We start from the raw sequence: 13,727 nt of genomic DNA, 5'->3' as shown, positions 1-13,727 counted from the left end.
GGAGCCGGCACCCACCTGACGAGGCCGCGTTCGCAGACATATGGTCCCTTCTCTTCGTGTTTAGTTAAGTGTGGGAGGACTCGGCGCTGAAACTCGCGGAGCTTTTAAGCTATTGTGCGTGCTGATACGGCCCCGCAAGCAGACGTGGCGATCCTACAGGCATGGCCCCGTCCCGAACAAAGGCGCTCAGGGTGCTGTTCTGTAATAGCCGGGGGGGGAGAGGCTTCTGGTGGTGGGAAGGAGCAGCCTGGAAAGGGCATAGTGGAACGCAGCAGATGAAGACAAAGGCATTTTGAAGGCAGGAAGTGGTGAAAACGGGGGCACGAGGCGACGAGGCGGAGGGCAGATCCGCGGGCGAGAGCAGGGCTGTGGGAGCCCAGCAGCTCGAGGGGCTCAGCAGAAGTGACCAGGACGGTGGCAGGGACAATGCCCCGGGGTGGCAGAGAAGCCACCAGTGGTGGCAGGGTGTGGACGAAGAGCAGGGCACCCCGTGCTTGGACAGGAGCTGGTTGTTGTGGGTGACAAGGCGAGGGTTCAGGCTGCTGGGGGGAAAAATCCCCGAGATGCGACAGCCCCGGGAGGGCGAGCGGAGGAGACAGAGGCGACACACGGGGCCAGGGTGGCACAGGGCTGGTGACAGCCAAACATTTCGTCAGCTTGAAGCTGGGGACGTGGTGCGGGAGAGCTCGGGAAGGGAGGAGGGAGGAGAGGCACGCCGCTGCCCCGCAGCTTGGTGTGAGCCACCGGGGCAGGTCGGGAGCCTGTTCCCAGCCGCGGAGCCCCAGCCACTTTCCGTGCTGCTGGCTCCCTCCTCGCTTGGCTTTTCCAGCATCTGATGTGACTTGCTGTTTGTTTGCTTGCGATGATTTCAGTTGTTTTCTATTTTAGCTTGTGACCCCGAGAGCCCGGGCTGGGGCAGGCAGGCACCGTTTGAAAGCCGCCACTTGGCGGCAACAACTGTTCGAGTCGTGGAGCAGCACCCATCTAACCCCTCTTTTCACACACTCGGAGCTTCCCAAACATTAACCTTTGGATTAAAATTTTCCATGCTTGGTCTCTCCCCAGATGTGATGTCTGAGCTTTGGTTTGGGTTCATGTTTTTCGTGTTTGCTGGGTTTGTGTTATGGGAGAATGAAAGAAATACTTTTCCCATTTAAAAAAAAAATATAGCCTCCAATATTTTTTTTTATTATTATTATTTCGGGGATTCACCAAAAATGGTTGGAGTTTGAGGCGTGGAGCTGCAAATAGTTACCTCAGCTGCCATAAGCTCACGTGGTGGGCACGCGGGGAGGTGTCGCGGCTCCAGGTGCGCGGTGCCTCCTGCACAGTCCCGGCTCTGCGGCAGAGCCAGGAGAGCCCCGCTGTGAGCCAGGCTGAGTAACTCCGGATCTGAAGGAGGAGGGCGGCTGCTTTTTGGTTTTTAGCTAAAAAAAAAAAAAAGAAAAAAAAAAAGTTGTTTTTCAGGCTCCACACGTGGGATCACGGAGCGCGGGGCTCGCTCGCTGCCGTCCCGCGCGGGGAGCCTCGTGGCACGCGTCCTGCTGCTCCCAGGGCTGCCCCCGCAGCAGGAGCTCTGCCTTGTTCCTCTGCTGCACCTCTCCTCCTCCCGAAGCCGACCACTCCGGTCCCGCTGCCGACACCTCCTCGCGAGCTTTAGGGCTACCTCGGACACGCTGGAGCGCTCGGCGTTTCCCTGCGTTATTTGTTTCTGGCCGAGCAGCACCCCTCGTCTCCTCTCCAAGTCTGTGCGCTGCTCATCGGGTGGGGACCTGCTCTGTTCACACCAGTGCTTGTAATGTCTGGCCTGCAGCTCTGCCAAAGGCCAAAATTGGCTCTCCGTGCACGGCTGGATCGCGAGGACAGTGTTAGATGGAGGGTGGAGTGAGCGAATACCCCTCTCTTCCTACTGTGCTTTCAGGAAATGTCTCTAGCGCAGCTGTAAGTGTGAATGAAGTCAAAAGAATGGATCGGTGCCCCCGCTCCAGCCCACCCCACTCGTCGGGGCCCATCCAGAGTCCCCACCCTATTGTTCTGGTTCAGCTCCTCCGTTTCAGGGCAGGGGCCCTGCTCTGCGCTCAGCATCCCAGTCCCGGGAGGAGGAGCTCTGGAGAAAACAAAGACGCAGCGAACGGTTCCCCTCCCGCAGCCGCGATCCCAACCCCTCGCTCCCTTCCCTAGGTGTGTTTGCAGCCGGCTGGAAGCGAGCGCCTGGGAGCCTCGGCCATGAATCACGTGCCAAAAGAGCTGAGTGTTCGCTATAAGAAGCGGCGCTGGGCTCGCTGCTCGTCCTTAGAGTTAGCGCAGGATCCACGAGGGCCGGAGCTCGGCTCCGCGCGTGGAGTTACCTCTGGTGGGCTCTCTTGGAGCAGCCCCTCGGCAAAGAGGACGTGGGTGCTCGGTCACCCGGCTCCTCCTAACGTCACCGGGAGTCCCCTAAGTGGCAGCATTTCGCCGTAAAGCAAAACACCGAGGCGTCTGTCCCTCCCTGAAGTGGCTGCTGGCAGCGGTGCGAGCTGCTCCACGCCCTGCCCGGGCCGCTGGGAGCGCGCTGCCAGTGTGGTTCTTGTGGCGGGTGGAAGTGCCAGCACTGCCAGCATCGCTGGGGCTGCGGTGTCGCAGCCGACCGAGCTGCGGTGGCATTGTGCTGGTGTCAGTGCGTCGCCTCCCGTCTCCCCACCCTCTCTTTTCAAGGGAATTCGGCTGCAGCCCGGCCAAGCAGCCGACAGTCGGAGGAGCTCCTCCCTGCGGGCGGCAGCACGCCGGCCTGCCCCGGCCCTGCGAGCTGCCCCTTCCCGTGGCTTTCCCCTGGTTGTTATTTCAAGAAAAAGTTGCTTTTCTTGCAGTTGGCAAAGCCGCTTCTTGTTCAGGGGGAGCCGGGGTGCCCCGAGCTCCCCAGCGGTGCCTGGGGACGGCGACACGAGCGGCGCAGCCTGGAGTGGGCAGCGTCCCGCCTGGCTCCTGGCTCGTGGAGAGGAGCTTTCCCATCCCCGTCCCGCTGCTCGGACTCAGGTAGCTGGTTCCTCCAACGTGCCCCAGGCACACGATTGCCCTGCGGCTCCCAGAGGAGGATGGCAGGACGTGTGTCACGGCTGGGGAGAGCCCCCCGAGCGCTGTGGCGGCTCGGGTCCCCTGGGGGATACAAGCAGCCTTGCAGGAGCAGCGCGTACCACGCTGCTAGGCGTTTGAAAGTTCCCCTAGAATTAGCGAGGCAAGCGTCCAATTTGCGTCCTAGACGTGAAAAGTCTGAAGGAAATGAAACACACACAACCTGGTGGAGTAACGCGGGGCCTGAGTCCAGTCGGCGTGCGTACGTTAACGCGGATTTGGGGCTGTTTCACCCCCCAGCTCTGCCACATGCCTGGCTCTGAGCTCGGGCATCTTCAGCCCTCTGCGCCCTCATCCAGCACAAAAAAGGCAGCGCTGAGTTCCCCTGGTGCAGGGTGCTTGGGAGGGACCTCCGTGGTGCTTTTTTGGTTGTGTTTGGCTGAACAGCCTTTCCTCTATTCGGCACCGTCCAGCCGCGGAGACTTAACCACTCTGACCAGTTTCCCTAGAGCGGGATCCCAGTTCAGCAGGTCCGGATCGTGACCCTCTGAGAATTGCTCGCGTTTGAGGAAGTGAAAACCCCGGCGGAGAGGCAGCGAGCAGCAGCCAGGTGGGAGCTGGGCAGCTCGAGGGGGTTTTAGCGGTTCTCGTTAAAACAGCCTCCCGCAGACTCCGAAATCCCGAGTTTCCTAAAAGAAGAGGAGAAAATTCCAAAGGCTTTCATCCCGGTTCAAATATCAGCCGGGGCAAGGAGCAGTGGAAGTTGCAGTGGGATCTCGGATGACATTCTCTGAAAAGCAAAGGGAACGGAGTGCGAGCAGGAGACGGCTCAGCCCGTGCCCTCGGCCTCCACACCTCTCTGTGCCTGTGCCGAGCACCAGGGGCCAGGGAGGGCGAATTGTGGGGTCTGCCCGAGGAGCCCCTCCACTTCTGAAGCCTTTGGCACCTCCACGAGATATTTAAATGACAGACAGACATATAGGGATCTGTAAATACTCCTTTGGTGCCAACTAAACCACAAAGAAGATAGAGCATTTGTGGTCCAAGGAAGTTTAAATATTTGTGGTCAAACTTAAAATTCGACATAAAACTCTCATCTGCAGTGGAAGGCGTCCAGGAACTGCATGGAGAACGTATAAGCTGTGTAAACTCACAGAAACGGCTTCCCGGCCAGCTCTGCCAGGACGAGGCAGAATATTCCAGCTCTCACCTCGCCTCTCCTTCACGCCGCCGAGGTCAGACGGCAGGTTCGTGCGGGGCTTTCGCACCGCCCTGGGGAGAAATCCTCCGTGCCCTGGGGGACACGGGCTAATGGGATGTTTTCCTCGCTGCCCATAGGCACATTGGAGGGGCGAGAGGTGGGAGGCACAGATGGGGAAGGTGGGCGACGGAAGGGTTTGTCTCTGCGTGTTTTTTTTGTTCTCGTTGCACAACAGCCCCTGCTCCTGAGCTCTGTCGTAACCCTTCCACTGCCCCACTTCCCACCTCCTCTGCTACCCCCCGGCCACGGGGGTCCTGTCCCGTGGGACAGGAATCACTGAGTTGTGGGTCACATCACGGGGCAGTCATCTCCGTGGGGAAGTCCTTGCGAAAGAGCTCGTGGTACCGGCGAGAGCGCACCGCCTGCTCCGTCCCGCCTCGGTGCACGACGCCTCCGTCCACGCAGAGAGGAGCGAGGGCGGCTGCGGGCTCTGGGGGGGCTGTGCTGCGTCTCCCCGTGCCGGGACGGCCCAGCTGCTGGGCAGGGAACATCAGGGCATCCTCCGGGCTCGGGAGGTGCCTTCTGAAGCGGGGAGGTTTCAGCAGCTCCCCTCGCTCAGCCGTGCACGACGCGTTTTTCCACGTACCCTGGAGAAGGGCTCTCGGAGAGCACCGTTGAGGTGTGCAGTCTCGATGTTGGTCTGAGTGTTCATCAGCCTCGTTTCCCAAATGCCAGGAGAGCTGGATTCAGGTTCTGGTGAGGGGCAGCTCTTCTGGTCCCAGCGTGGCCCCACGGGCAGAGGTACCCAGGAAGCACCAGGGGCAGAGGCCAGGGGACAGACTGCAGCCTGCAGAGGAAGGGCAGCGCGTGGCTGCGCGGAGCGGAGCAGTCCCCTTTGCCTTACTAAGCAATCCTCCCTTCCTCCACCGAAGAGCCTGCTAACCACTTTCTTATCTTTCTTAACTCTGCAAAACAATCTCTGGCAAGGCAGGCATCCTCCGAAATGGCAGAGGAAATAAATTCCCCCAGTCCCTGAAAAGGAAAAGATCGGAGGCTCTTGCAGCAGGGAGAGCAGCCCCTGCCCTGAGAGCGCCGATGTTGGTGCCACGTTGGCTCCAGCGAGGATATGGGTCTTGCCTTCCTCCTTTCCTGGTCTGAGACCATGGTTTGGGGGCAGATTTGCAGGGGCTTGGCTTCCCCGGTTAGTGTTTTCTGTAGGATCTGCAAGGGAGGAGCAGAGTGGGCTCTCTCAGACTTGTCTTGGCATCGCTCTGCTTGAATTTTTCTCCTTTTCCCCTGGGAAGCCGGGGGATGTGCTGGGGGCTGGGGGTGCTGGCTGTAACAGGGAGTCCCTGGCTGTCACTTGCAGTTTCTCCTGGACTTGTCTGCCTCTTTCACAGGCCTGCTTGAAAGCTGGGATTTTTCAGTCCCTTGCTCTCCTGCCCAGCAGCTGAAATGTGTGGTCCTGTGCTCAAGGAGGGCAAAAATGCCCCAGGTGATCCACAGCTGGGGGAAGTTGTTTTCCCAGCGCTGAGCAGTGGCCTGCAGGCGCAGCTTGGCTGCAGGTTGCAGGAGCGCTTTCTGCCATGGAAATCCCTGCAGCCTTCTACCAGAGGCAGCGTCCTGCGATGCAGGGAAGCTCGCGGCCCTCGCTGTGCTGCTGGAGCACAAGGAGATCCCAGCCCGGAGCCACGCTCGCCAACCGGACAAAACCCTGCATCACTCCCGAGACCTCCTGTACCCCCATCGTCTTCCCAGGGACGTTTCCCCCATGCTGAAGTCGTTCTCCTCTCTCAGTTTGCCACCACCCAGTGGGAACGGGCCGGCGGGGTAGCCCTCAGCGTGCCCACCACCCAGCTGCAGGCTGTCGGATGCAGCCTGGAGCCATCCCCCGTGCCGCGAGCGCCGCTGCTCCCTGGAGAGGAGCTGGAGAGAGGAGCGGACAAAACAATTCCTCAGCGCGTTAACAGGTGAATAAACCATCAGGGCGAGTCTTTCCAAACGTCAGGCAAAGCCAAAAGCTGGGTTTGGAAGCCATCAGAAACTTTCCTCTGTGGAGCTGGGAAGCTCCTCACACTTCAGAGCAGCAGCCGGTGCCGGCGGCCGTCCCAGCCAGCGCTCCGGTCACCCCGGGCACGGGAGCACGGGGCTGGACGATGGCTTTCCAGCCAGAGCAGCTGCTTTGATGCTGACTTTTCCGGCAGGAACTGCTGGTGGCGAGGTCCTGCAGTACCCTCAGGTGTGTTTTGGGGTGCACAGCTTTCCCCAACCTTGTGGCAAGGCGGGACCAAGGAGGGAAGATTGGAGAGGAGCTGGGAGAGGTGCTGTAGGGCAGTGCCAGGCTGTGCCACCGCACGAAGGGTTTGAGGGGCGCAGAGTGGGACCTGTGGCAGTGCGGGTGTCTTGGTTGGAGTTTTATCTTTCTTCTGGCCTAGATGAGTACAAATTCAATCTGTGTTCCTGCCCCACAACCACCAGGTGCCAGTCAGGGGGAGAGCTAGCCCCTTGGCAGATGGGCAGCTCTGGGGAGCGCTGCTGGCTTGGCACACCCCCGCAGGGCTCCCCTCCTCTGGTTGTCGAGAGCAGGCTCCAATCCCCAGATGCACCCACAGCTTCCGCATGTCTCTGGTGGGTCTTCTTTATCTCCTTCATCTCCTAGAGCTGCCAAGTACCAGCACGTGGCTGCAGTTTGAGGACATGGTAGCAATCTGTGCGGGCTACTCTGGCCATAACTGATCTCTGGCACCAAAAATTGGATACCTCAGCCCAGATCTATCCTCTCCCCAGCTTTGCGCCTTCGTATCATCCATGTTTCTTCTCTGCATCGCTGCCTGGCACAAGCAAGGCTGGTCTTAGCCCAGCAAACCCTCATGTTGGGCACTTGGCTCCTTTTCCATGCTGCTTTCCAGGGCTGGAAAGATGGAAGCGTTCACCAGGCTGAGAGCACAGCTGCTCCCTTGACTCCCCTGAGACCGCGCTCCAGTGGAGAGTGCAGTGGCTGGAGCTGTGCTCTGCAAGGCAGGGCTGCTGGGAGAGAGATTTGGCCAGGCTGTGGTCTGTGCTTTCTCTTTGAGGAGCCACTGCTTTGCAAAAAGTGCTTCTCCAGCAACGGTGATGGGAAGGAGCAGCCAGAAAGGTGCCTCCGAGCTTCTCCATCCTCCCCGGGGCACCTTCCAAAGTGCCTCACTGCTGTGCTGGGGCGGGATGGCAGCGCCGTGGTTGTGCTCCCAGGTCGTGCACCGAGGTGTGCACGTGGGAGCTGCGTCCTCCGAGCCTGCTTGCGGGGTTAGGCAACGTCAGAAGTGTCTCTGAGAGAAGCTGTGGCTGAAGTCAGCCCTCAGCTGCAGAAACCAGGGTTGTGAACCAGCTGTGAGCGCTTCTGCCCAGCCGTGGCAGATGCTTTGGTCCTACCCAGGTGGCCTGAATCTGGGGCTGGGCAGGGCGAGGGACTCCTCGGCCACGTCCTGGCAGTGGAACAAGCCCAGAGATGCAGGGCCGGGATAAGCCAGGGTTAAACCCAGCCCAGCTTTTGCATGGGACGGTGAGCTGTGAACCCAGGAGGGATGACAGCAAACCCAGCTCTTTCCTTTGAGCTCCTGCAGCTCGCTCTGCTGCCCTTTGCACCTCCGAGCTGCCTCCCGGAGGACGGGAGGAGGCTCAGGGGGGAGAAGGAGGCTCAGGGTGTTGGGAAGCATTTAGCCCCAGCCTCGGGGCGGTTCAGCAGGGGCACCGCAGGTGTTTCACCTGGCTTGTGCAGACACCGCGTGGTTTAGGTTGTTCGGGGCTCACCTGGTTTAAGCACAGAGCGGCTGCCTCACTCCCACCAAGCTGCGTTTAAGGCAATGTGGCAAAAAAGCAGCATTATCCCCACGCTGGGTCTTGCTTGAGCTTGGCTCTGACTCCCGGCCCTGTCCCATTCCCGGGATGGGATCTCTCTGTGCTGTGACTCAAGCTCCTCATGTCCCTTTCCCCTCCTGACTCCAGCTGTGGGGACGTGCTCGTGTCTCCCCCTCGCACACAGCAGTGCCGAGCCGGGGGTGGCAGCGTAGCCTCCGAGCAAAAACCCTTCTCCAGCGCCGCTTCCTCCGGTGTGTTTGAGTCCAAAGTTTCCCCAAGCAGAGCTGCTGGCGTGCCTCATGCCTCAGAGCATGCGGGACGGGGGTAGCCCTCCGTGGACCGAGTCAGTCCCTCCTGGAGGTGGCGGGTCCCCCGGCTGAGCGCGGCTCCCCGGGCCAGCTGGCTCGGCCGCCGCAGGCTCCTCGGAGCAGCCGAAGGAGCCTGCATTCCTGCCTCGCAGTTATTTGCTCTTTAGGACGCTGCGTAAAATTAACAAGTTGTAAAAGCTGATTGAAGGCGGCCGTGGGTGTGACAGCGATTCGCCTAGCTGCAGGGAGGTGCTGAGCCGCGGGGCCGCCCGCTGCGGGCGCTGGGGGTGACAGGGCAGCCCCCGACGTGCCTCTGACCTGGAGTGAGAGCAGGGCTGGTTTGTGGCAGTGTCACCCTGCCGGCCCCAGGTGCTTTTGTCCCCTGGGCACAGTGCTGGGACCGGGTCCCTTCCCTCCCCTCGAATCCCAGCAGGACACGCGCTGCGTCTCCTCCACGCCACCCCGTGCGTCAGCACCAGCTCTGGCTTCATCTTGTTGAACACCATCACGCAGCACTTGGGGCAGGCTTTCCCTTCAGCATGGTTTACCTATAGGGGAAAAAAATAGAGGAGATCGGCCCCCAAGCTGGGGGGAGGCCCCGTGCCCTCCTGGGGACACCGGTCCCGGCCTCGCCAAGGTCCGCAGGCGGCAGCGAGCGCATCCCGATAGCTCTGGAACTGCAAAGCGGTGCTGAAAACACGGCAGCTGGTGCAGCTAATGTGCAGCCCAGTGGGTCTTCGCAGGCAGTTAGGGTGTGTTAATGTGTGTCCCGCTGTGTCCCAGGCAATGATCAGGATGTTAATGTATGACCTAGGACTTGGCAGTCGCAGCGCTAACGAGCCTCCTCCTCGGCGTGCCCTCGCAGCCACCAGCCCTCTGCGGGTGGCTGGCGCTGAGCTGGTGGTTAGCGGGTCTGATCTAGGGGCAGATTAGAAACCTCTCGTCTCTGGGCCCGGCCCGATGAGATCAAGGCTCGCAAGCGGGGCTGCTGCAGCCCGAGCCACCCCGCGAGGTCCCACGCATCCCCGCGAGGCACCGCGGCAGCCGGGGGCTCCGCGATTGCTGCCTGGGTCGCTCGCACTGCAGGGGAACTGAGCCCGGGTCACATACGAGGGCACCAGACCACTTCAGCAATTCTCAGTTTCAGTTTTCCTTTGTGAGCGGCTGCGTGCGTGTCAGCCCTATTTTAATACCCGGCGACGACTCGAAGCCAGGCTTTCGGTTCCTGCTGTCTCGCTGCACGCTCGTAGGGGGAAGGGCGCGTGGGGCGGCTCCGTTCCCCCGCCACGCCGGGGTGTCCGCGGCTGCATCACCCAACGCATCGGCACGGTTTGATTTCATATTCGACCTCGCCTTTTGGGAGGACAGGCACGGCTCCCGGAGCCCCAGCAGCTCTGCTGCTCTCCTCTCCAGGCTGGTACCTCTGCAGCCATCCCCACAGCCCCGGGCACGCCGCCGCTGCTGCGGGCACTCGCGTTTCCACCCCGAAACGGGAAGTTTCTGACTTGTGGCTTGCTGCGTGTCACGCGAGGCTCCAATCTGCCACTCTTGAGACCCGGGTGCCAGGCACAGGTCATTTGTTTCCCAGCACCTCGAGGCCGGGCAGCCCCGCGCCGCGGGCAGCCCGGCTCCGGGAGCGCCTCTGGCACGGCCTCGGCAGGCAGGGCGCAGGCCCCGGGCTGCACGTGACGGGGATGTGCGGAGCTCGTTCCCTGTTTTTCATTCATGTGGGCTGGAAAAATGTGTTCATGAGACAAGTTACTGTGGCATTATGTCATGGGCCTTCGGTTGGGCTCTTTTCTCCGCAGCAGATGAGCTGAATTTAAGCGCCGGGGCTGCGCCGGCTTGGCAGGCAGTCGGGAGTTTCCCGGTCCTTTCTTTTGCAGGGGAGGAAGAAACAAACCCACCTGCCCTCGTCCCCAGACCCAGCCATGGGTGACGGGGGCTTTTCTGCAATCCTCTTGATGACTCCCCGTCCAGGAGGCTCTGACAGCCGAGATTTCAGCCTGTGCTGTGCAGAGATGGCTGCGGGGCAGCGGTGTCAGCACCCGGCCCTGCAGGCGTAGGTGCTACGGGAAAACCTCCTGGGCCCTAAACTAGACGCGATTGCTTTTATTTCAAGAGAAATCCCTCGGGGATGGTGTCAGGACGGGGTGCCCGTCTCCTCCCCACCTAGCCAGCCTCTCCTGCACCCCCTTCCCTGCTGCTGCTGCTGTCGGGCACAGGCTGCTCACGGCCCCGCTGCTGCCACGTGCAGGTCCCCGCGGCGGTGCCCGCGGTGCCAGAGGGCTGCCCCGCTTCCAGGGCTCGTGCAGCAGCCCGGGCACAAGGGAACTGCACGTACCGGGGCTGGAAAATCCCAGGGCTGAGCTGCCTCGGGTGAGTCAGGCCGGGTGCTGTGCGCGGACCCGGCGGCGTTAGCCCGCCGAGCTGCGGGTGAACCAGGCCGGGAGGTTTCCACCACTTCCCCCGGGTCGCTGCGGCCGGCAGTTCTCGCAGGGGGATGTTTCCCATGACAGCCATTCCCACTCCGCTCTCGTTCTCTTTCCTTCTGACTTTTCCCCTTCGCAGAATCGTTCCTAAAGGAGAGCCAGGAGGATGGGAACGTTCCTTCTGGGCCGCTTGCCGGGCTTGCTCCAGGCTGGACGTCCCAAGCATCAAAGGGCCCATCCAGAAGGGACGTCCAGCCCCATTCCCAGGGCTGCTGAGCCCGCATTACCTCGTCCTTTGCTCTTTGCCCCTCTCCATCCTACAGGGCACCCTTTTGAGGAGCAGAGTCAGCGGTTACGGGTCCCTCGCTCTCTGAGATATGCCTGCATTGCAATCACCCTGCGTCTACACCTCTCGGCAGCAGCACCTGCCTCCCAAGGGGAGGAAGGGGCTTCTCCTTCCCCCCCAACAAATCAGCCAGGTTTGGGAGTGCTCGGGGCCCGAGGGGGGCACCCTCAAGCGGCGCCGGCTCCGGCTGCCCTCACGTAAGGGTGCCTCGCGCGGGCGGTAGCCGGGGTGGGAGGTTGCAGGTCAGAGCAGGGTCAGGTTTTTGACACGCACTGCAGCGACACGGCGGTTAAAATTAGCCCACAGAGAGGAAACTGGCAGCATTGTGGAAGAGCAGAAGTTTCCTCTCACGGCAGCCTGGTGCAGCGGGGCCGCGCCGTGTGCCGCTGCCAGCCCCCTGCTCGCTGCCACCCGGCCCCATCCATGTCCCCGTCTGTGTCCCCATCCATGTCCCCCGTCCATGCCCGGTGCTGCCAGCACCCAGTGTGTGCGTGGGGCAGAGCACCCTCGTGCCGTGTCCTGGCCCTCCCAGCCCAGGAGGCAGCGGGGACCTTTTGGGGTGAGGTCTCAGAGCTCTGCCGCGGGTGGGCAGAGCGGAACCGGAGCGGTTTGGGGGGCAGGAGGAACTCGGGCACGAACGTGGACTCGGTCTCCGGAGCAGGTAGTGCTTTTAGCCCCCCGTTTGCTGGCTTTCTCTGTGTCGTTGCTGCTTCTCCCCATCGCTAACACCGCTCGGAGGGAAGCGCCAGAGGGGAAAGCTGCAGGTGCGGAGCCCCGCGGCCATCAGGATCCCGCGGGGGGCGCAGGCAGAGGCCCTGCAGGACAGGGGCCACAGAGGCACCGGGCTCCTGCGCTCTGGAAACTCCATTTGAGAGCCTCATAAAGGGATAATTACCTGGGCTATTGAGTTTCCTTCTGGCCAGATCCATCCCAGCCTCCCTGACAAGGACTCCCCAGTTGGTCCACGGGACCGGCCCCGTGGGACGGGGTCGGGCTGGAGCTGGGGATGGGGGTCTGGCCTAGGTGACGTGCCCCCACCCGCCTGCACTCGCACCTGCATCCCTCCCAGCCCCTCTGCTTTCGGGGGGGGGGGGCGGGGATTCTGGCGACAGAGCTGACACCAAACAGCCCGGACCAGCCACATCGCTCAGCCCTCATGCTGCACCAGGACTTTCCCCATCCCAATGGGGCCGGGCAGGGGCCGGTGCCCCCCCGGCAGCCGCACACACGGCTCCAGGTTGCATGCAGAGGGCAGGGCAGCACCCGACGGGCGCAGGGCGTGCTGACCTCGAGCTCACCGGCCTCGTTTTCCCTGGGGACGCTGAGCTGGAGGCCTGGGTAAATCCCTTCCATCCCCGTTTGAAAGCCAGAGGGGAACCCCGCACGTCCCCGCGGTGCCGCCTGCGTGCCGCTGGGCCCTACAGCCCCAAACGTCTCCCTCCCGCCCGCCTCCCCTTTGCACTGACTTTGTTTTCCTTTCCCTCTCCCCAACCCCCTCGCCCTCACCCCGTAGGTTATTGCAGCCGACTGCAAGAGGGTCACAGTTCTGAAGTATTTCCTGGAAGCCCTTTGTGGACAAGAAGAGCCTTTGCTGGCATTCAAGGGTGGAAAATATGTGTCAGTGGCACCCGTCCCAGACGCCATGGGAAAGGAAATGGGAAGCCAAGAGGGAAAACAACTGGAAGATCAGGTACCGTGCGGGAAGAGCGCGCCTCGGTGAAGGAAGAATCACCCCTGTGGGGCCCAGCCTCTGCCTGCCCTGCAGCTCCCGCTATTTATAGCTGCCGGGGCTGCGTATGCGTTTTATGGGGGGAGCTGGGGGGGGGGGGGGGGGGGGAGCAAATAGTGCACGGCCCCGGTCTCCTGAGTGTGCTTTGCTCGTGCCCTTTCCTGCCAGCCCAACCCACGTGCCTCTATCTCGCACGGCGCTATGAGTTCCAGATGCTGCTTTTTAATTCGGGGGGGGGGGGGGGGACGGACGGACACAGGGGGAGGTTTAATACCATGCAGCACGGGGACTGGGGGGGGGGGGGGGGGGGGGCGAGGGGGTGTCAGGGTTCAGCCTCAGGATCGAGTTTATAGCCGTGGAGCTGGCTGTGGCAGAGGCCTGAGCTCCAGCCTCCAGCACACGTACAGGAAGAGCTGACATTGGCGCCCCGTCCCTCCCCTGCCTCTCACATCCTGATGTGATTAAGGAATTCGCCTCTTGTTTTTCTGCCCTTGCTTGTTCCTGTAGGCCTCGCTTCGCTCCAGGCTCCGTGTGTGTGTTTAAGGGCTCTGCCAGCCGCTCTGCAGGTTGACTCTTTGCTTTTCTGTTTCATCTCGCACTTTGAAAGGCCGGGGAAACAGCGGAGAGGGGGCAGAGCCACCCGGCTCCCCGCGCCCCCGCCCTCCGCACGGCGCCGGGGGGGGGAATCGCCCCTGCCAGGCGCTGGGTGGTCACAGAAACACAGAGTTGTAGGGGTTGGAAGGGACCTCGAGAGATCATCGGGTCCAAGCCCCAGATCATTGGGTCCAACCCCGAATCCCCATGGTCCGTGCCGTGCGTCCCCCCC

At 61.9% G+C, this 13,727-nt stretch overlaps 1 protein-coding gene across 1 annotated transcript in view; it reads left to right on the top strand.

The window, feature by feature from the left end:
* The window catches only part of SMG6 (SMG6 nonsense mediated mRNA decay factor), a 109,127-nt gene that overhangs the window by 78,395 nt on the left and 17,005 nt on the right, over positions 1-13,727 (top strand). Inside the window, 1 exon segment of the mRNA XM_035561099.2 lies at positions 12,686-12,862. Coding sequence (XP_035416992.1) covers positions 12,686-12,862 — 177 coding nt within the window.

The sequence above is a fragment of the Cygnus atratus genome, chromosome 20 (genome assembly GCF_013377495.2).
Source record: "Cygnus atratus isolate AKBS03 ecotype Queensland, Australia chromosome 20, CAtr_DNAZoo_HiC_assembly, whole genome shotgun sequence".
In the NCBI taxonomy this organism is placed as follows: Eukaryota; Metazoa; Chordata; class Aves; order Anseriformes; family Anatidae; genus Cygnus; species Cygnus atratus.
Note: the sequence above shows the minus strand (reverse complement) of the source record. Positions and strands in the feature narration are given on the sequence as shown.